Source organism: Podarcis cretensis (genome assembly GCF_951804945.1).
Source record: "Podarcis cretensis genome assembly, chromosome: 8".
In the NCBI taxonomy this organism is placed as follows: domain Eukaryota; kingdom Metazoa; phylum Chordata; class Lepidosauria; order Squamata; family Lacertidae; genus Podarcis; species Podarcis cretensis.
Genome location: NC_137177.1, coordinates 33,940,828 through 33,962,939, shown reverse-complemented (window position 1 = coordinate 33,962,939; position 22,112 = coordinate 33,940,828). Strand labels below are relative to the sequence as shown.

Here is a 22,112-nt window from a genome sequence, read left to right as displayed (position 1 = left end):
GCGTGTGAACCGGTCCTTACTCCCGGGCGAGCCCGAATTAGGACTGCAGCTTTACGGGGACGTCTGAACGAGCCACTTCCCCACCCGCACTGTCGGAAAGCGGGTCGCCCGCATTTCCAAGCCTCGATCTGTCCGGGGCTTCCTTAAAGCCCAGGAAGTCCTTTTCCTCTCTTCTCTCCCTCTCTCCTCTCCTCCTCCTCTTTGGGTCCCCCCCTCCCTCCTTCCTTTCCGCGCAAACTCTTCGCCATGCCTGCTGCTGCCGCCGCTGCCGCCGCCGCCGCTGCCATTGGTATCACACACACTCCAGCGAGAGCCCTGCAGGAGCCGGAGCAGCGCGAGCCCAACCCTGCTGCTGCTGCTGCTGCTGCTGCTGTTGCAAGGAGAGGCGAGGGAAGAGGATCAGCGGCGGCGGCGCCCGGCAGCCCCGGGGCCAGGCGCGCGTGCCTGCCCGCCTGCCTGCCCGCCCGCCTGCCAGAGGGAGGAAGGATGCGAGCCGCTGGCTGCGTTTGCTCCGCAAGGGTCCGTCGTCTGCAGCAGCAGCAGCCCAACCGCTGCCGCCGCCGCCGCCGCCACCAGATCTGGGAAGCGCTTGTGCAATAGTTCAAGTGACGCACCGAGGGAGTAGGGAGGGGGGAATCTCCCCCTCCTCCTCTAATTTTCTTTCTTTCTTCTTTTTTGGGAAGAAGGTGGAGACTTTTTCATTTTTTGTATCAACTACGGGGTTCATCCGCAGTGCAAGTTAAAAGGAGCCTTTTTAAATGAATCTTCCTTGCATTTGCGCCCCATCATTTTCTTTCTTTCTTTCTTTTATTAAAAATAATAATATAAATGAATCACCCCCAACGCAAGGGATGGCAAACTTCAGCTCTCTGGCTGCTTCATCGTGGAAGATCTTAAAGTCCTGCTGAACAAAGATCAGGTAAGGAGCACAGGGCTTTGTCCGAGGATGGAAGGAACGGAGAGAGGTGGGCAAAGGCGAGCGCTTGGTCCCCACGCGTTAGCCGCTCGTCGGAATGCCAGCAAACGGCGCTCCCCGCCGCGCCATCGCACCCACCTGCCTTGCCCATCAAGTGCCCGCGGAGAAGCCGCCGCCGCCGCCGCCGCCGGGCTCCGGAGTAAAGTTGGTTGCGATTGATTGCAGGATGAGTTCTCTTTTCACCCCCTCTTTCCATCCAGCACCTTCCTGCTCCTCTCTTATCTCCCCCCTTCCCCTCCCCACCGGATTCCATCCCGATTCCTCCTCCTTTCAAATTGATGGCATGGAACGCCAATTAATTATTAGTATCTCTATTTTACTGTTATTCCTAATTGCCCCGCTTGTGAACGCCGCTCGCTAAATGGCACAACTACTAATCGCAACCTGCCCTCCCCCACGCAAAATTTTCTCCCTCCGTCTAAGGTAGCAAGTTTGCTTCTGCTTTTTAGAGCTTGCACATTTAAATAAATAAACTATAAAAAGGTAGCTTTTCTAATGATGATGATTGCAAATGAGAACGACTCCCCCCCCCCACGGATGAGTCGGTTTGGAAGTTTTTTAGACTGATATTTATAGTGGCAGATTGCGGCGGCGTGGGGGTGGCAGAGGCGAGAGAATAAATATCTTTTTGTATGTGTTTCTCGCTCTCGTCTTTGGCCGGGGAGGCGAAAGATACAAGTGTCCGGTTCTTCTTCCTCCTTCTGCTGCATTCACGCGAAAGGTTCTCTTCCCTCCCCTCCTCCCCGCCAAATTCAGCTGTCCGCCCCCCCCCCCGGCTGCTTTTTGCTGCTAGCTTTTAACGCCATGAAAACGAATCAGCGTAAATCGGCAACGTTTAATTCGAGGCTTTTAGGTGGTTTTGTTTTTTTGTTTTTTAATGCGTATGTGGATTTATTGATGCAAAAGAGCCGGGGGGTGGGAGGGAAGGAGGGAAGGAGATTTTCCCAGCGGATTCCTTTCTTTTGTGCATGCAACTTCCCAACATCGTTTGCATCTGAAATGGGTGCGATCTGAATCATCGCCTGCAAATTTTGGAGAGGTCTCTGTGCATCGGCGGGGGGGCGGGGGGAGAGGAAGAGAAAATCGGTGGTCGTTTGGTGTTGCATTACCTAATGCCAGGAAGAAGAAGAAAGAAGGAGAAAAAAATTCTCTTTCTCTCGGCGGAAGGCAACAGAGTGTCTCGTTAGCTGGCTAAATTGCAATTGGATTCGGCGGCTCCGGCAGTTTAATTGCTTTGGCTTGCAAGCCGCAGTGTTTCTTCTTTGGGGGGTGGCAACAGGATGCAGGACTCTCCACCCGCCTCCCTTCCCCAAAAGGAACAGATCCAGAATACGGAAAGGCTTCTGCTTTGAAGAGAGAAGGTCGATGACAGAAGGCGAGGCGAAGAAGGAAACGGGATTCATTAGGGAAGCTTCACTTCCAACTCCCGTTTTTAAAAAAAGTAATACTGCCCTTTTTTCTTTTTCTTTTACAAGGTGGGTGATTCTGTTCAGAAGTGTTTTCTGGCGCCCACTCTAGGAGAAGGAAGAAATGACACTTGGTGGCCAGAGTGCCCTTCTGTCTAAAACACACACTCTTTTTCCTGGTAATGATGATTGGTTCTCACATGTATGTAATCCCTTGCTTTCTCATGACTGACATGTGCATGTGTGAACCAACACCATTAAAAAGGCTTGTGTTTTGGGGTACAGGCATATTCTATCAGTGGTGGTGACAGCTGGATAGCTCATGTATACAACCCCATTTCCACTTGATGCCATAGGCACTGGGTTTTGACTCTTGAGTTGTATCTTAAAATAAAATTGTGTTATGGGTGCTAGGAGCAGGGTTGAAGTTTATTTCCCGATAGATTCTTGTTTGCTTGTGTTGCATTGAGTTACCACTGATTGGAGGTTGGCTTGTAAACATGCCAGCTATCGCTTGGCGTAAAACTCTCAAGAGGTAAAATGCAACATGCCTACATATTTTCTATTCTTACAACCCATGTCTCACTGACCTCTGCACCTTTGTAAGTTGTGCCATCCATGTTCTCAGGCAGTGTCTTAAGAGTGTGGCAGTGAGGCCTTCCAAATAGCTCCGGAGCACAGAATTTTCCCTGGAGATTCGCCAAAGTCAGAATCTGAGCTTTATTTTATTATCTCTTTGTACCGTCTTTCAGCAGCTGTGGTTAGAGAGAGAACACTTAGGGCATGCTGTTCCGTCTATATTTTAATAAAAAATGTGGGTTACTTGCTCCTAACCCTTCTAGTGTGTGAACTAAATATCTTCATATATCTAAATCAACTTTTGCCAGCCTGGTCATTGCTAGATGTTTTGGACTACGATTCTTATCAGCCTCAGCCAAAACATATGGAAGGGAGCACCAGGTTGAAGGCTGGTCTCAATATAAAGTATTTGGCTGGATTCAAATACCTGCAGCAGCTTTTGCTATAGACGCTAGTCTGACATTATTCTTTTTGGAGCGATGAATAAGAGGATGTGTGTGTAACATGACAGGGAGTGAAAATGTGCATTTAGATGCTGGTGGGGAGGTGTAGTGAAATGAGTCACTTCTTTGCATCTGCCTTGTTTTTTTCCTTCCCTTCCCTCATTTGCACTGTTGGTTAACATTCTGCTCCGTTCCTCTATGCACTCGCCTCACTGCATTCAGAGGGACAGATTTTGTTGCAATTTCTGGGAACACTTCTGTGACACAAAGGGCGGCTTCAGCTCCCGCGGACCATAGAACAGGGGTGTTGAACATGTGGCTGCCCATCAAACGATGTCGGACTCCCAACTTCCATCAGCCCCGGTGAGCATCTTCAAGGATGATGGGAGCTGTAGTCCAGCGGCATCTGTAGGGCCACAGGTTCCTCGCCCCGGCTTTAGAGACTAGTGATCCCTTCAAACCCTATTTATTTAATGGGTGCATATGGAACAGTGGGGCAGTTTTTCTGTTTGGTTGAGAGCGCAAGCCACTAGGGGTTGGGGAAGGGCTGGAACTCAGTGGTGGAGCACCTGATCTGCAGGCAGAAGCTTCCAGGTTCAGTCCCCAATGGCAACTCCAGGCAGGGCTGGGAGAGACTCCTGCCTAAGCCCTGGTGGGGATTCCCTGCCAGTCAGTGATACTGACCAATGGTCTGACTCAGTATAAGGCAGCTTTCTGTGTTCCAGGAGCAGAGCAAATGCTTTGCATGCAGAAGGACTTAGGTTCAGTCCCCAGCAGCATCTCCAGGTGTGGCTGGGATAGAGCCCTGCCTGAAGCTCTGGAATGTTGCTGCTGGTTGAAGTTTCCAGAGCCAGAAGGACCAAGGATCTCATTTGTTGTAAGGCAGCCAAGAGGTCCTCCTGGTCCCCTCCCCACACCTCAGTGAAGATATACTTGCCAGGAGGGTTGCAGGGTTGTGTGTGTGTGTGTGGGGGAACTATGCTCTCAGCTTCATCTCCTTCTCAACCATATGAGGGTGATATTAATCCTGACCTGCCTTACAGCATCATTGGAAGGATTCGCCAGATAGACATGGAGCATTTTGCATGCTCAAATGTGCTACAGATATTCTCAAGTGTTGTTCAGTGTAGAGAATACTATTTTTTTTTGGAAAATCTTACAATTAAATCTTAGGCAGGCTTTCCTAGAAGTAGGTTCTATGGAATCCAACAGCTCTCACATTCTAGTAAGTGTGCTAAGAATTTGAGCCCATTCTTAAGTGCTATGGTTTTGGGTGATTGTGTGTGTGTGTTTTGCAGGATGTTTTATGATCATATTGTTACATAAATCAATATATGTTTAGTGAGAAGCATGCCCCTTGCTGTTCATGGGGCTTGTTCATTAGTAAATGTGTTTTGAATTACAGCCTAAACGTGATTTCTGGATTGCAGAGAAATCTCTGTGTGTATTATATCAAACGTTTTTTGGCATGGCATGCTACAAGACCTTATGGAGCTGGTTCGTTTACTTGCCTCATCACTGAGATTCTTAAGCCAGACTTATAAAATAGTCACTCATCTGCAGTGAGTAGGTTTACCTACTTCCCTTTGCTCATTGTTTGATGCTATGGATTTACAGGTGGGAAGGATTTTCTTTTTTCCTGCCACATCTGATTAGTTAGTGATTCTGGGGCTTTACCTTCTCCAGGATCATGCACCTTGCCTCAGTTTCTTGAACTGCTTTGAGCTGGGACTCTGCTCCAGAGCTTGTTTGAACTTCAGGGCTGGAGGCTGTCAAATAACCAGAGCATGTGCAGAGTGCCTATGGCCAAGTAACAGCAGCTAGGCTCCCCAAATTTGGTTTGGGAAGCATGGGTCTCCAGGATGCATCACACATTTTACATGCAAGCTCAAACCCACCCCCTTCAGCCTCTCTCTTTTTAGAAATGAACCGCTGCTAGGATTTCTCTGCTCTGTACAGTTGCCTGCCTTGCTCTCCTTCCTTTAGATGCATTAGAATCTGGATTGTGTCAATCAATCCAGGAGAGATTAATTGTGTGTGTGTGTGTGTGTGTGTGTGTGTGTGTCTCCATCTGGGACAGCCTTCCCCAAGCTGGTGCCCTCCAGATGTTTTAGATTGCAGCACCTATCAACCACAGCACAGCATGACTACTTAGGGCTGGTGAGAGCTGGAGTCCAAAGCATCAGCTTGGGGACAGGCAGAGCTAGGAAATCCTTGCACCCCTCTTGCTGTACAACTCTGTGGAGAGCTTTGCAGATTGGAGGCAGTGGGCCTCAAGTTGACCGGATGTGTCCCCCACCCTCCACAGCAAGAAAGCCAGCTTAGAGCGGGCTGATGGGTTTTATTTAGTCCTGGTCTCAGCTGGCCATGAGATTGGCAGCATCTTCACTCACAGGAAAGGGCCAGTGATGGCAGCCCCCTCCGCTGCTCTAGAAATATGTCTCTCACTGAGTGACCCCTTTTGCCTTTCTAGTCCACTGCTTAACGCTTTGCTCTCTGCGACACGCTCTTGAGATGGCTCCATTTGGCATCTCATTCAGGCACAAGAAGGCAGAAATTGTGAAGTTGCGGAACGGGCATCTCTAGTGTACAGCTGTGAATGGAACCTCTACCCCCAGATGGCGGTGGAGACAGTGCTGGTTGGGCCCCAGGCAGATCTGTCATCACAGGGTCTTTCCATCTGTGGGATGGAGCTGCAAGCGAGAAATGGAACCAAGGGTAGTGCATGGAGCAGCTTCTGTGGCAGAGTGGGGGACTGGGGTGCCTGGGAATGTGCGCAGGGAATGAAACAAAGCCACCATGCTAAATGTGGAGTGTTTAAGTAAGTGGGCTGTTGCTTCTGTGTTCCCAGTAAAGTGACAAGTTCCAGTGGTGGTGGTGGGGGTGTTGTATTTTAAGGAGCTGAATTTGGACATTCAGAGTAAGAATCACCTTCACTGGAATATGCTAAAAGGTTTGGTGGTGGCCACGAAATCATTGCCAGTGATTGGCTGAGATGCCGGAGTATCACAGAAGAGCACAAAGCAGGCTGCCATTGGACTGAGCTGCTCTGATGATGGAGAAGGGGAAGGCCATGCTAGAGTGGGAAAATAGAAAGAAGTCTGCCTAAGAAACTGAGCATTCTAAGAAGGAAGCTTTGAAGACTTATCCAGTGGAACAAGGTTCACTCAGCCAGGAGGTGGAGAGGTGAAGATAAAAGGGCCCATTCACATTCAACCAATGGCCAACTCTTTGGCTGCAGGCTTTCAGCAGAACTCTTAACCTCATATCTGATGAATGTCTGAAGCTGCTTATGCTGCCGTCTATTCTAGCTGGCAGTGGTTTTCCAGGGTCTTAAGGAGAGGGAAGCCTTTTGTAGTTCTCCACTTCAGACCACATCAGGGATTGAACTCAGAAATATCTGTGTGCAGAGCAAGAGATAGACCACTGGAAGGGACCAGGGCTTTATTTTGTGAATTCCGAGAACAGGAGATATCTGGACAGGATAAGAAACAGTCTCCAAACCCCTACAGCAGCTGTGCCCAACCTGGTGCCCTTCAGATCAGCTTCCATCAGCCCCCAGTCAGCATGGCCATTCATCTGTGGCTGCCCCTCCCTTGCAGATCAACTCAGGAAATCCAGTTGTAATTCGGTGAGAGTGCTTAGCTTCTGTTTCATCCAGAGTCTGTAATTCCTCCCGATGCGACAGCTGTCACGGCGCAAGGGAGAGCACGAGGAACGTGTCACATTTGATAAGGACACTCTAGCCAGCTAATTTCTGCCCAGGAGGACAGGGAGAAATTGCTCTGAAATCCAGTGCAATCCTGCAATGCTCTTTTCCATGCATCTCCTCCCAAGTCCCTTTGCCTGTGTTTTGCATGACAGAATTACATCGCATGGCATAGTTAGAGAAGTTGTGCTTAAAACAGCTCCCTCCTCCCCTCCTGCCCCTTGGAAGACTCCCGTTTTCTTGCTTCATCAAGGGAGCTGTGCATTTTGAAGCAAACTGACCCAATTTGCAACTCCCAGATAAATACATAGATTAGAACGTACTTATACTTTGGATTTTGCACTTGTGAATTTTGCAGCGGAGTTCTCTGCTCAAAAAACATGTCACGATTAATAAAAAAAATAGTTTTGAATAAAATACATTTAGAAATGCATTCATTGAGATAAAATACTTTTTTAAAAAATCACAAATTAATGTGGGAGCACAAATTAATGTGCACCTGCAAAATGAGCAGAGACCAGAAATAGACTGATCTGTCTGTTCTTAACCCCTTTTGTAAAAGAAGCCCCTTGTGCAGAGATGTTTGTAAGGCTGTGGTTGGATATACACTTGGGGAACCTTTTTCAGACAGGGGGTCACATGCCGGGGTAGGCAGGGCCAGAGGAAGTAGTGGGTGGGGCAATGGGTAGGCAGCTCCCACTTTTGTAGTCAGCTGCATTCCAATCACACACAAAAAGTCAGAGGCTTCCACCCCAAGCCATCTTTCCATCTTTCCAGCTTCCAAGCAAGCAAAGAGATTTTCCAGCTGCAGAACTGCACTTGCAGGAGTAGGCCTGGGGAGCGATATAGCCTCAGAAGGGGAACCATGGCTTGGGAAGAGTCCTGTTGGCCAGATAGAGAGACCTGGAGGACCTATGGGTCACTTCCACCTGGGTTGGGAAACCTCAGGCTGGTTCCCCAACCAGGGTGGGAGTGGCCCATAGGTCTCTTCGGGGGAAGGGGTTGGAGTCTTTGGACTATTAGAGGGTTGAGTGACATAAGAGAACTTTGTGACTGCTGTGCAGGAACCTGTCCTTTTCTTAATTTTGGTTGTCAACAGAGATAGAAGCCATGTTAAGTTAGAGTAGGTCCATTGAAATTAGTGAATGCTAATTTCATGCTATGAGTTCATAGAATTATAGAGTTGTAAGGGACCCCAAGGGTCATGTAGTCCAACCCCATTCACTGCAGGAATCACAGCTAAAGAAACCCTGACAGATGGCCATCCAACCTCTGTTTCAAACCACCTTCTGAGTTAGGTCCATTGATTTCAATAGATCTGCCCTGAGTAAAACTTTAGTTGAGTATTATCCAATGTTGGGGCAAGCCTGTTTATCATAGTGAAGGACAATGAGCCAATGCTGCAACTAAGGCAGGTATCCCGCTTTCTCATAGACCTCTGTGGTCCCTTTTCACTTTCAGGGAGATTGTGAGAGAGTCCTGCTAGGAACATGGGGAGCTGCCTTACACTAATTTGGGCTGTCGGATGATCTAGATTCTAGCTCATGTTCAAGCAAGCCACAGTTTGCCTAGACAAACTCTGTCTTTGTGTTATGTGCTAACCAGGCCATTTTGTGATTTAAGACAGTTTAATACCTGCCAATATATTACATGCAGAGCCTACTGCAAAGATTGTTATAGGTTTAACTCTTTTTTACCACGAAATGGAAACACAGCTTTGGCATGGTTTTCCAGTGTGGTTGCCTGGAGACCAATCTTTTTCATCCACAGGGGACTTGGTTCCTTTTCTGGAGGTTTGCATTATGCTCATCACACCATCCAATTAAGCTGCACCCCATGAGGCATCAGGGATCTGAAGCAGCCGGAAAGACTGGGTTTGAGGGCTATTGCCAATGTGGGTCAGCATTGCTGGATGAGACCAGCAGGCCATTGGTCTGGCTTGGCAGGATGCAGCTCCTTCTATCATTAGAGAAGCCTTTTTTGGAAGTGCTGTCCACTGCCCAGGAGAGTCAGCATCTCTTGATTGTAGCAAGTATCTGGGTCTCCTGTCAGCTCCTATCTCAGAAGCAGATCTTCCAGAGCAAAGCAGTCTGTTCTCTTGAGGTTTGCAGGATTTGACTAATAAAAGTCAAGATTGAGAAGATAAGAAAAGGAGAGGCAAGGAGAGATTAGTGATTAGACAAGGAGCAGAGAGAGAGACATAAAAATACTCATTGTCTTAAGAGCCCAAGGACTGCCTTAGTAGATCAGACCAATGGTCCAGTTTAGGCTGGGGACATTCCAGCTGTGGCCCACAAGAAGAGTGTGAGGGCAACAGTCATCAGGCCTCAAGGATTGGTATTTGCTGTTGTTGTTTTCAGTCTGCACATGTTATGTAATTGATTATGTCCTCCCCCCATCCCAATTTGCAGAGTGATTCCTTTGCATTGAAATGAATGGGGTGTAATGATATAATGGCAATGTAATTTACTTTAAGTGATGTGATGAATTACATAATTTTGCTACAGTGGACAATAACAGCATGAGAAGAGCCTGTTGGATTAGGCCAATGGCCTCTCTAGTCCACCCTCCTATTCTCATGTGGAAGGCCTGCAAGCAAGACCTGAGCACATAAGCACTTTCCTCTCCTGTGGATCCCAGCAACTGAGATTCAGAAGCATTTCTGCATCCAGCTGTAGACACTGATAGCCTTCTTCAACTTGAATCTGCCCAGTCCTCTTTTAAAGCCACCCGAGTTGGTAGCCATCACTGCCATCATAATGAAACAAACAATGCCATTTTTGGCAGAAGACAAAGTGCAGCCCACTGCAGAGAACAAGGTTTCCTTACATCCCTAGAGGCAAGGCAGGGGTTGACTTCCAAGGAGAAATAGATGGTTGGAGGGGCAGAAGTTGAAAGGCAGGCAGGGAGGGCTCACAATTGAATGCAACAGTCAGGAAACAGCAGCTGCTGCTGAGTGGGTAACAGGATGCTTAAGAGGGATGAGCTGGGTTGGTTGCAAGGGCCTGGTGCTTCCTGATTGGCTTGCAGAGTCAGCTGAATATATTCAAGCAGGATGTCAGTTGACTTTCTTTAGGCTGGAACTGCAGTCTAGGGGGCTCCCTTCCCACCTAAGACCTGGCCACATCCACACCTCACATTTAAAACCCTATGATACCACATTAAACCATCATGGCTCCCCACAGGGAGTTTGTTAAGGGTGCTGAGAGCTACAACCCCCAAAGTTCCTTGTGCAAAGGGATTTATTACTAAACCACTCTGAGAACTGTAGCTCTGAGAGGGGAGCGGGGGTCTCCTAATACAGTAACTCTCAGTATCTGGAACAAACTACAGATCCCAGGATTCTTTGAGGGAAGCCATCCCTGTTCACAGTGGCATCATGGTGATACTGCAGCCCCAAGGAACACAGGAAGCTGCCTTATACTGAATCAGGCCTCTGGCCCATCTAACTCCATGTTTGTCCAATACTATTTTAACACTATTGAAATACAACTCTCCTCAGCCCCAGCCAGAAGAATGCACCCGGAGAGCACCAGTGCAGTGAAGGCCCTTCTACATCCCCTCCACACAGCAAAACGGGGGCCCATCTGTGAAAATAGCATAGCAGCAAGCTTAAAAAAATGAAGAGAAGGAACTCCATATAAATAGCCAGTGAAATTAATTGCTATGGGATGCTGGGAGTGGCCATTGCCTCAACTGCCTTTAAAAACAAATTAGAGAAATGCACTCGGATTGGGCCTCTTCATGACTGCCAGACGTGACAGCTAGTGGAGCGGTACTCCCCCCACCCACCCCAATCTGGAGACAGACTGCAGCAACTGCGGATCACATGGGACTCCCCCTGCCACCACCGCCCCTCACACAAAATACAGCAGATAAGAAACATATGAAGAGGGAATCTGTGGCAGAGAGAAAGGAAGAGAACAGGAAACACAATCCTAATAGGGCATGGATTTTGCCATTGTATGTAGTCATTGATTTACAGTGGCTTTCACCAAGCTGCTGCTCTCCAGATAAACATCTGGAGGGCACCAGGTTGGTGAAGGCTGTTCATGGAGGAAAAGGCTACCAATGGCTACTAGCCATGATAGCTCTGCTCTGCTTCCATAGTTGGAGGCAGTAATGCTTCTGAATACCAGTTGCTGGAAGCCACAGGAGGGCAGAGCGCTCTTGTGCGTGGGTCTTGCCTTTGGGTTTCCCACAGGCGTCTGGTTGGCCACTGGGAGCCCAGCTTAGTGGCCTAGGTGTGTCATTGGCCTGATTCAACAGCAGGGCTCCTCTTACATTCTTAACCAAGTTCTGCTTTTTGTTTTTCCCTGCTTTACAATGCCAGCTCCCAGACTAAGCTAAGGAGAGTATGCTACGTTAACATTTCTCAAACTTCCAGTAACCGGGGTACACACTTCTTTGTTCTGTGCTGAAATTGGGGTTGTGCTTTGCTTCTCAAAGTTACAAAGCCAGAGTTGCCTGTGATTGTCACAGGTGCAAAACTGGTCATGTGGCAAGGAAAGGAGGAAGGAAGGTCGACCCAGTGTAAGCAGATCCTGAAAACCTCTTGGCATGGTTCTACTGCTAATGTCCACTCCTCCATTGGGTATCCCAGGGCCATTTGCCTCCTGCTGCAGCCTCGATCCAGGTCAGCCCTTCTGCATCTCCAAATAAGGCTCCCACTGATGTGCTGGGAGGTTTCTTTCCAGTGCAAATAGCAATTCTGTGTTTGTCTCTCTGTGTATGTGTCTGCTCCAGATCAGGGCAACAGCAGGGAACAGAAAATGTTTAACCCCCTTCTGCTACTCCTAAGAACACAAACAGAGCCTGCTGGATCAGCCCAGTGGTCCATCTTGTCCACCCTCCTGTTCTCATAGTGGTCAACCAAATGCCCCAATCGGAAGCCCCAAAATAGGACCTGATCACCTGCCCCCCACAGTTTGTACTCTACTCTGCCAGGTAGCTGATCTGGATTCAGCTCATGTACCTGTGTGTTGTTAAACCATTCTTGCAATTGTTCGTGTGGTATAGATGTTAGAGTGTCAGACTAGGACCTGGGAGACCAGGGTTCAAATCCTCACTCAGACAGGGAGCTCTCAGGGTGACCACAGGCCAGTCACTGTCTCTCAGCCTAAACATACCTCACAGGACTGTTATGAAGATAAAATGGGGGTGGCAGGGAGAAGAGTCTACATCTACCTGAGTTCATAGCAGGAAAGGTGAGGTGTAAACTAATTGCAAATTGGGGTCACAGGGAAAAGGAGGCCCTAAATCCAGGTGTTCCCTTATTAGGATGACTGCATGTGAATTAGTAGTTATGAAGGTTCAATGTTGAGCTAGATGTGCCTTGGGGCAAAGCAAGTCACAGCAGCTCTTATACTGGTGCAAAGCAAAGGATGTTACAGTATTCCATTGGATTAGCTTAGTGGTGGAAAGACTGATGCATGAATTGGGAGGTCCATTCCATGTTCAGATTTTTGCCTCTTCCAGGAACTCTCTGGGGTGTCTTAGAATGGTCAGCCCCATATCTGTCTGCACTGTGAGACTAACAGTGCCCGCCTACCTTGCAGGGTGGTTGTAAGGATGGTAGTATAGTAATGTGAAAGACTTTTTTTAATAAATAATAATAATAATAATAATAATAATAATAATAATAATAATTTATTTATACACTGTCCATCTGTCTGGGCTTCCCCAGCCATTCTGGGCAGCTTCCAAAAAAATATTAAAATACTGTAATACATCAAACATTAAAAGCTTCCCTAAACAGGGCTGCCTTCAGATGTCTTCTAAAAGTCTGGTAGTTGTTGTTCTCTTTGACATCTGGTGGGAGGGCATTCCACAGGGAGGGCGCCACTACCGATGTTCAATGTTTCTGTTGCTGCTGTTGCCCCCAACTCTAGTCCCAGTGCTCTCCCTGATCTCACCACTCTCTCCCTCTCTCTCTCTCTCCCCCTCTCCCCCCTCCCCCCCCACCAGGCATGGGCAGTCCTGTAAATCACTCAAGGCTATAAGGCAGGCACAGAGTGTTCTCTGGCAGGGAATAATCCTTAATCTTGGAGCAGCTTTTAAACTCAAACTCGCATTTGGAAGACCTTTGAAAAAATTTTTTTTAATGACAGTTAAGGTAAAATAAATTCCCAAAAAGGGCCGCCTGGCTGCCAGTGATAGCGACTCTGATCCAGCGATTGGCAAAAAGCATCGCTGTTAACGACATCAGCTTGGTGAATTGTGCCAAAGATGCATTCAGGCTCCTTGGAATGGAGAGTGGCAGCGGGCCAGGAAGGGAGAAAAGGAGCCTTCCCCTGGCTCCCGGCCCAGTGGGATGTTCTGTAGGCACTTCTGGGCAAACCCCTCTCCTTCCCCCACCAACCTCCCTCAACAGTGGGCTGTACTCTGGAGAGCTTTCATTGCATGCCACACGAAAGCCAGTTTGCTGGGATTGTCTTTTTTTTTTTTAATATAATTTTTATTAATTTTCCAACATAGATTTAAAACAAAATAACATACACACATAGACATACAAAAACATATAAACAAGTATAATTTCAGATCCTCTTTTCATAAACCTTCTTTCTCGGACTTCCCCTTACCTCCCCCTCTCTGCATCCTTATTTTAAATTTTTTCAACAACCCTTCGTTCCAATTAAATAATAACTTATTTTCTTTTTCAATTTTTTCTTCTAATTCATCAACCAAATACAGCTATAATTCTATCTTTTCCTTTCCTTTGACATTTTAGCACTCATCAATTTTACAACAGTTCTTAAGATATACTTTAAATGTCTTCCAATCTTCTTGGCTCCTTTCTTGGGGCTTGAGCTGGCTTCCAAGTTTGCTGGGATTGTCTCCCTTGTGCAGCCTCCTGTGAAACCATTCTTCAGTCTGGGGCCTGCCATTTACCAGGCAAGCACTGGGGCTCTCAAAGAGGAGATCCCAGCCACTTTGCTCCTCCCCAGACCTCCTTGGCTTGGTTAAGAAGGGAAGAGCTCAGCCCTAAGCCTGGATTCAGATGACCTGCTAAGCCAAAGTGTGGCTTAGCTCAGTGTGGCCAGGGAGCAGAAGGGACCAGAGAGGAGCACAGCAGCTGCAGCTCCTCTCTGAAGGCACGACCTGTTTCAGTGAGCCATAGTTTGGCTTACAGTGTCATGAGAATCCATATTTTTTTTTTGAAATTGGGTGCAAGTGTCAAGCTGATGTCTGAATGCAAAACAGGATTATGAGTTCCAAATTTCATTGTGATGTCTCACTGCTTGAGGGAGGTATTAGTGTGCTCTACAACTTTCTTGGCTCCTTTCTTGGGGCTTGAGCTGGCTTCCAAACTTCAAATGGAGAAATTTGCCCAGAATTTGCAATTTTCATACCTCTGTGTTTGAAGCAGATACTATTTTGCTAAGGTTCAAGTTTTGCAAGCAAACAGGGGGCTGGCATACTGCCAAATTAGACCAAAATCTCGCTGTGCTCATGCCTCCCCTGCCTCCAATAGCTCTTGCATACTTTGGCTAGAAATGGCCCCAGAGGTCTAGTAAAACCCCAAAGGAGGATCATTTGCTAACAACAATTAGCCCCAACGAGAGCAGACAGAGGTTGGCCAAGGGCCCCTTCTAACTGTCAGTTAGGCTGCTTTGGCATCACAGAGAGAGAGAGAGAGAGAGAGAGAGAGAGTGTCTGAAGCATGAAAAGCAAAAATGGAGATTTCCCAAACACAAGGAGTGAATGTGGTGGTGAGGACATCTCTTCTTCACATCTGTGGGAAGAAGAGAGGCAAAACTATTAAGGATGGCCTGAAAAATGAGTCCAAAGCCTGAAAAATGAAAGAACATGTAAGGCCACATCATCTTAAAAAAGGAAACACATCCTGCTTCTAGTCTGCTAACCACCAGGGCATACAGGTGCCTTCCAATTACTCTTTAAGTTGTGCAGGTTCCCTTGGTGGGAAGACTCACTTCAGAATCTAGAGCAGTTGCACTTTAATAGCAACAGCCCCAAAGGGACATCCAAAGATGTAAGGAAGAAGTGCAGATCAACTGAGGAGGAGGAGGAGGAGTTATTGTCCCTTCTCTTTTCATCAAACAGTCAGTCTGATGACCAGGGAGAGAGTGGATGGCAGGTCCATCAATTAGTGCACTGCACTCTTCCCAATTACTTCATTTCCCCCTATGGTCACTGAAATTGGTGGGGTCACAGTGGAGCCACCAAGCTCAAGGTTTAGTGCCCTTGCCTTAAGGTATACTACATCTAAGCCATGTACAGCTTTAAAGGTACTCAACAACACTTTGAACTGTGCACTGAAACAGATGGATAACCACCAAGGCAGCTGTTGCAGAATTAGTGCAACACATGTGCGATCACCAACATCCTTGCATCTGCATACTGGAACAGCTGATGCTTTTTGAGGATTTTCCATGGAGAATGTGTTTCAGTCATCCACCCTGGATGTAACTGTGGAGGCTTGTGTTCCTATGGTCAAGATGGATGAGTGCAGCTAGCTCAACAGCTTCAGCTGGCCAAAAAAACACTCCTGGATGGAGTTGCCAGCTGGCCATCCAGGTATAATGCCTCCTCCAGTGTGATCCAGCGTGTCTTGTAAATTTAGTGCATCTTCACAGGGAATGAAAGGAGGATTTTGAGTCTTTTGCTATGCACTTTTGACTGCAGCCGTAGTCAAGAGGTCCAGGGGTCTTAAAAACTTCCTGGTGAACATTGTAGACCATGGTTTGGATACAGCTGAATTTGACAGCAGTGACCAGGCTTAGTTGCTGATAGGTCTTGTTGCTGCTCAGGAGGTACGACAATTCCTTGCTGATCCCACAGAAGTCAGGAGTGCAGCTTCCTCGTGCCTGATATAGACAGACCTGGCTTCTAGATAGCTCCTTGCTTGGTCTCCCATGATAAATACATTTTGTCTCCCAGGTGACCAGGAATCAAAAGCTTTGTGAACGCTTTGTCCCAACTCCCTGGCCACAAATGACTGAACTTGGGTCTGTGTGGCCCTATGGATTACTCAAAATGGTGACAGGCTGGTCTTTACCATGGCCATTCTTAGAAGATGGCACAGAACTGTAATTCATGTGGGTCTTGCATTTTACCCCGCAATGTGTGTGGGTGAGATTGACGTAGCACTGCAGAATCTCTGCCTGCCTCTCTTATCCTCTGCCCTCCAAGCTGATGCTGCTCCTTCCTTTCTTCTGTGAGACACCCTCACAGAAGTCATTCAGTCACTTCTAGCTTTGGGGAACGAGAAGCTTTGTCTGGCTTTTCTTTTCTCTTTTCTTTCTTTTCTGCCCTTAATTGAAATTCTGTGAAGTCTCTCTGAATTATAATCAGGTCTTTGAGGAATTGCCCTATCTTCCTGTTGCTACTATGATGTTATCAGGAAAACATCTATACCCTTTTGAAGAAATCTGTCTTCTGATGGAAGAGCAGAGGAGGAGCCGTTCTCTGGCATTACGGAGCTTAAATTCTGCTTTCAAGGTAAAAATTGTGGGGATGCCCCTTTCCACAAAGCCAAAACATGGGACTCTCCTTTTTTTTCCTCTGCAAAACATACATTCCTTTCCTGAAAACATCACCCACAGAGGGGAATCCAGCAACAGCAGTTGTGTTGTGGCCCCAGACCAGGACTCCATGAAGCCAGAGTCCTCTGGCAGCTGCAACTCCAAGGATAAGCTGGATCTACTTCTTGGTCCATCCTGTGCAGGTCTGTGGGCACAGGAGCCTCACCTGAGAAGGCATCTCTGCTGCTAAATGCCAACGTCTGATCCACAGACTCCTCAGGGGACCATGAGAGGGCCCCAAGGAGAGAGCCCCACATTTGAAAAACACATTGCCTTGAAGGAGGCAACAGCAGTACAGCACGTTGCAGAACCCAGCTAAGCACCCAACACACCCTAAAGCAGCCTTCACCAACCTGGTGCTTTCCAAATTTTTTGGACAACAACTCCCATCATCTTCAGCCAATGCAGAACTTGCCGGATGGCTGATCCATCCCAATTCAACAGCTTCAAAAATACCTTAAAAACATCAACAACTGGATAATGCCAAAACATGCTTTCTAGTGCTGGTCAGCAAGAGTCCCTTGGAAGCTCACAAAGAGGTGGTGGCTACCCCACCATTTATTCCCAGCATCTAATCATTTTGTAGTCTGCCTCCCTAAGTGGAGGCTCAGTTCAGCTGCTATGGTTAAAAGCCTTTGACTTGACCCATCTTTCATTAATTCCTCCGAGCCTTCTTTTTAAAAGCTGCATCTGTTAACATTGCTGTATTATTTTTGATCCTCCTCCTCCTCCAAGGAACTCATGGCAGAAAATACGGTTCTCTTCTACCATTTTTATCACCACAATTGCCTTGTGAGGTGGGTTAGACTGACAGATGGTGACTGGCCCAGGCTCGCCTAATGAATTTTATAGCTGTATGGAGAACTGAGCTGTGCTTTCCTGATCTGAGTCCAATACTCTAAGAGGTTGATGGAGTTCATCTCCCATCAGTCTCAGCCAGCCTGGCCAATGATCATGGATGGTGGGAGATAGAATCCAGCTCCATTTGCAGAGCAGCAGGTTCCTTTCCTCTGCTTCAGGCCACTACACCACGCTATTCCCCATTGCCAACCTAGTGCTCTCAAGCCAGCACAGCCAGGATGATAGCACCTGAACTAAGTTAATATTTTATTGAACAATATGCCTTTTGGCACGATGAAAAATGTCTGGTCGGTGGGATAGGCCTGCCAATAACTCTTTCCTGGAGGCTGTGCAGAGGAATCCTGGGTTCCGCCACCCAACTGGGGAGGCATCTGCAGCTTGGCTTTGGGATTATGAGATGGGGAAGCTGGATTGCAGTGGGCCAGCTTTTCTGCAGCAGAGCACTCCCTTATTCTCACACACCCCCTTGCCGGCTGCTGCTGAGTGAGATAATGAACATTCTAAACAAAGGCTAATTGTCTTATAACTGCGCCGGCCTCTCTTGGCTGCGGAAAAAGACCTCACAGGCTCCCCTCTGCCTGGTAAATGACTGGATTGGGGCTGCGGAAAAGGCAGCGAGGGGGCATCACTGCCTCCCGGTGCTCAGTTCTCCTGCTGCTTGTGATGCAACTGTCTGGTGCTACTAGGGAGGGAGGAAGAGTTTTGTCAGTTTGTACAGTGGTACCTCAAGTTACAGATGCTTTAGGTTACAGATGATTCAGGTTACAGACTCCACTAACCCAGAAATAGTGCTTCAGGTTAAGAACTTTGCTTCAGGACAAGAACAGAAATCATGCTCTGGTGGTGCGGTGGCAGCGGGAGGCCCCATTAGCTAAAGTGGTACCTCAGGTTAAGAACAGTTTCAGGTTAAGAACAGACCTCCAGAACGAATTAAGTTCTTAACCCGAGGTACCACTGTATTTTAGAGTGGGGGGGGGGACTAGCAGCGCCATCCCAGATGGTGTTGTTGGGCTTCAGCTCACATCATCCCTAATCATTATTGGCCGTGTTGACTGTGGCTAATGGGAATTGGAGTTCCAAGAGGAAGGGTCGTAGCTCAGTGGTAGAGCAACTGCCTTGCATGCAGAAGGCGGCATCTCCAGGTAGAGTTGTTAAAGATTTCTCCCTGAAACCCTGGAGAGCTGCTGTCAGTCTGTGTAGACAATACTGAGCTGGATGGAACAATGGTCTGATTCATCACAAAGCAGCTCCCTAACATCTGGAGTGCCAGCGGTTCTCCGCCTTTGCCTTAAAGCACTCTGACCTCATTGGCTGGCTTACATGCAGATTGGAACATATTTCTCCAAAATCTGTGGTGCAGGTTTGGTAGGAAAACATGTATAGAATTGTAGAGTTGGAAGGGAACCTGGGGTCATCTAGTTCAACCCCCTGCAATGCAGGAATCTCCATTCAAGCATATGTACCAATGTGCAATTTCTGGGGAATATTTCTACAAAAATGCATATTTTAGGGAATATGTCTAAAAAACCTGCATATTTTAGAGGAAGAGCATGTGGAAAATTAGATATTGGGGGTTGTTCATTGGAAACAAGATGGACTACATCTGTGTCTGAGCATGTGCTAAACTGACACGGAATGGAATGAAGCTGATCTGCACTACCAAGAGCAGCTGAATGTAAGTGAATGGATATGCATAAATCTGGATTAATAAGCAAGGCTCTGGGGTGCAAGGGGCTGCGTTGTTGAAGTGACATGACTTTTGTTTCCTCACCAATCCTGAAAAGTGTTGGGATCTTTTTAGTCTTTTAAGTGAAATTGAGGCTTTTGAAGCCCATGGTGGTCAGATGCCTGCTTCTGTTCCCACTACCTTTTCCAGTTCTTCCTGGCGTAAACGTTTTTACAAAGATGGCTGGCAATGCAGAACATCTGCTTCTTTACTTGCCTGGGTTCTTGCGGGGTAAGCAGATGAGCAAATCCTCCTGCTTCTGATCCCCTCTTTGCTGCATCTTCCCTTTGGGGTAACTTCACAACGGGGGAAGCTCAGAGCACATTAAACGGCTTACAGCATCTTAACCAGCCGTTAAGCGATTAAAAGCCCATGTAAAACACTTTGCTTGGCAGCTTAGGCCGGGTTCATGCATGCAAAGGGATGAGGTGGTAGAGGCCTGTGGCGGATAGAATGGACTGTACCACTTCAGACTGCAGGTGGGGAATCATATGTTTAAAGGCACCCCAGCAGTTTTCTTTTAAATCACTACTAGTAGAAAAAGAACGGTTTAGCAAGGGATAAGGTAGGATAGCATCTTTCCCCTGGTGTCTTTTCTTTTCTTTTCTTTTCTTTTCTTTTCTTTTCTTTTCTTTTCTTTTCTTTTCTTTTCTTTTTTCTTTTCTTTTCTTTTCCTTCCTTCTTTTTCCATGCAAAAATATTGGGGTGGTGAACCAAAAAGGCATACAAAAAAAACCAAAACCCGAACACCAAATTTAAAAGACTAAAAGTACATTAAATCCATCTGTACAACCAATACTTGTGTTCTCTGTAAACATGAGTCTTCAAAAATTGCATTTTGCACCTGTGTTCCAAAACAATCCAGTCTTCTTTACCGCTTTGCTCTGCTGCCCTAAATGTAGTCTACGTATTCAGAAGAACTGAGTGGTAAAAGCTTTTCCTGATCCGAAGGCAAAATATTGAATGTCTGAATACAAGGAGGGCCCAGTAGCATCAGGGTGTAGTAGGGTAGGAAATATCTATATCTCAGGGAACCTCAGCCTCTTACTCATTTGGTGGTTATTATTATTTTTATTACTAGCCACCCACTGGCTTCTGGATTTTCGCCAAAGTACTGTTGCAGGTTTTCAAACTCTCCCCTGCAACCCTGAGGACTAGACACACGTGTTTGCAGAAATGGTTGAATGCTTGTGACTGAGCAGATTTGAGGTGACCCAGTTACCTTAACCTTGGAGAGGTGAAGGAAACAAATAACAGGCATTGAGAGGCAAAGCTTGATGCTGCTTCCCTGCTGAGGGTGATGGGTCTTGCAGTCTCAATATGGGACCTTCTCAGCATTTGCCCCAGCTGTTTGTCTCCAGTTAAACATTAGGAAGAACTTTCTGACAGTGGGATTGAATACCTTTTTTTAAAAAACAGAAGTTGGATGTCCATTTGTCAGGGATTCTTTAGCCGAGATTCCTGCGTTGCAGGGGGCTGGACTAGATGACCCTTGAGATTCCTTCCAACTCTCTGTTTCTGTGTCTTTGATTCGATGATTCCTTACGCTCTCCAAGGAGGCATGCCCCTGGAGCATCAGTGAGCATTTGACTCAGGTGCGCAGAAAGGCACAGCCTTTTCCAGGTCTAACTTTGGGATGCAGGAAATTCTTGTGCAGCTGCTTATGGGAATTACTCTTGCCCTGCCTTTCGCTCAGCAGAAGCTCCTTTTGCAAAGTGGCTTTTTAATCATTTGGAAACATTTCAGGCAACCCTTCCTCCTTTATTCCCCCTCTGCTCCCCTCCCCCGACTTGTGCTTTTGTGCTGATCATCCCAGTGGGCGCCTGGGGCGAGTTTCTCAAGTGGACGACCATGATAATTTCTTAACAGGGTGACCAAGAACAGAATATTATCTCGTTACAGTTCACGGCGTCTCCTCGTAAAGATAGAACCAGTAAAAAGCATGGCTTGTACTGCCTGTTTATGAGCTTGTACTTTGGCCGTGTCCTCCATCAGGCAGGACGTCTCTCAGAGGCAGCCATCGTCACCCTGGGAGGAAGGGGAGGGGGCAGGAGCAGCAGAGAAGAGGCAGCACAGCCCTCAAAATGGAAAAATTCTGAGAAGGGCAGATTTCAAAGGATTGCTGTGTTTCTGTTATGTTTCAGACGGTTTTGCTTTAAAATGTGATCCAAACCGAATTTCTCCCCCAGTGATGGCACAGGCTTTTCTGGCTGTTTTGGAAACGGTGACAGGTGAACTCTTTATGGCCTCCTCCCCACCTCACCTAATTACAGTGGTACCTCGGGTTAAGTACTTAATTCGTTCCGGAGGTCCGTACTTAACCTGAAACTGTTCTTAACCTGAAGCACCACTTTAGCTAATGGGGGCTCCTGCTGCCGCCACACCACCAGAGCACGATTTCTGTTCTCATCCTGAAGCAAAGTTCTTAACCTGAAGCACTATTTCTGGGTTAGTGGAGTCTGTAACCTGAAGCGTATGTAACCTGAAGCGTATGTAACCTGAAGTATGTAAGCCGAGGTACCACTGTACTAGCATCGTGCTTTTGAGCTTACTTGAGTGAGGCGGAAGGTTGCAGGAATATCATTTTGCCTTCAAGGATGCAGGAATATCAGTTTGCTGGGTTTAAAAAAGGGAATCAGGCCCCTTTGAACATTTGCCTTAAAATATTGAAGCCCCTCAAAGGGAAGGATTGATGTTTGACTCACTGATCAAAGGGCAGATTCTGTTTATGTTGGCTGGCCAGGAAGCTTCTTTGAGGTGCAAACTTGAAAGGCGGTTGTTGAAAGCCACCCATGGGTGGCCACGACTTCCGGCCCTCATCTTCTAGTTTTGGTTCCTGAAGGTGCTTTTTCCTGTGGTTGTTTTTT

General features: G+C 47.2%; 1 protein-coding gene across 3 annotated transcripts in view; it reads left to right on the top strand.

Annotated features, from left to right (window-relative positions):
• Positions 1-247: 247 nt before the first annotated feature.
• ADGRB2 (adhesion G protein-coupled receptor B2) overlaps positions 248-22,112 on the top strand; it is a 170,446-nt gene continuing 148,581 nt past the window's right edge. The window contains exon 1 of one of the 3 annotated variants that reach the window (XM_079985251.1): positions 248-919. Coding sequence is in view for 1 of the 3 variants with exons in the window: in XM_079985250.1 (XP_079841376.1) it covers positions 3,738-3,767 (30 nt within the window). In the remaining 2 variants the exon portion in view is untranslated. Of the gene's footprint in view, positions 920-1,927; positions 2,418-3,571; positions 3,768-22,112 lie in introns of those variants that run through there. The other 2 variants (XM_079985252.1, XM_079985250.1) reach the window with 2 other exon arrangements.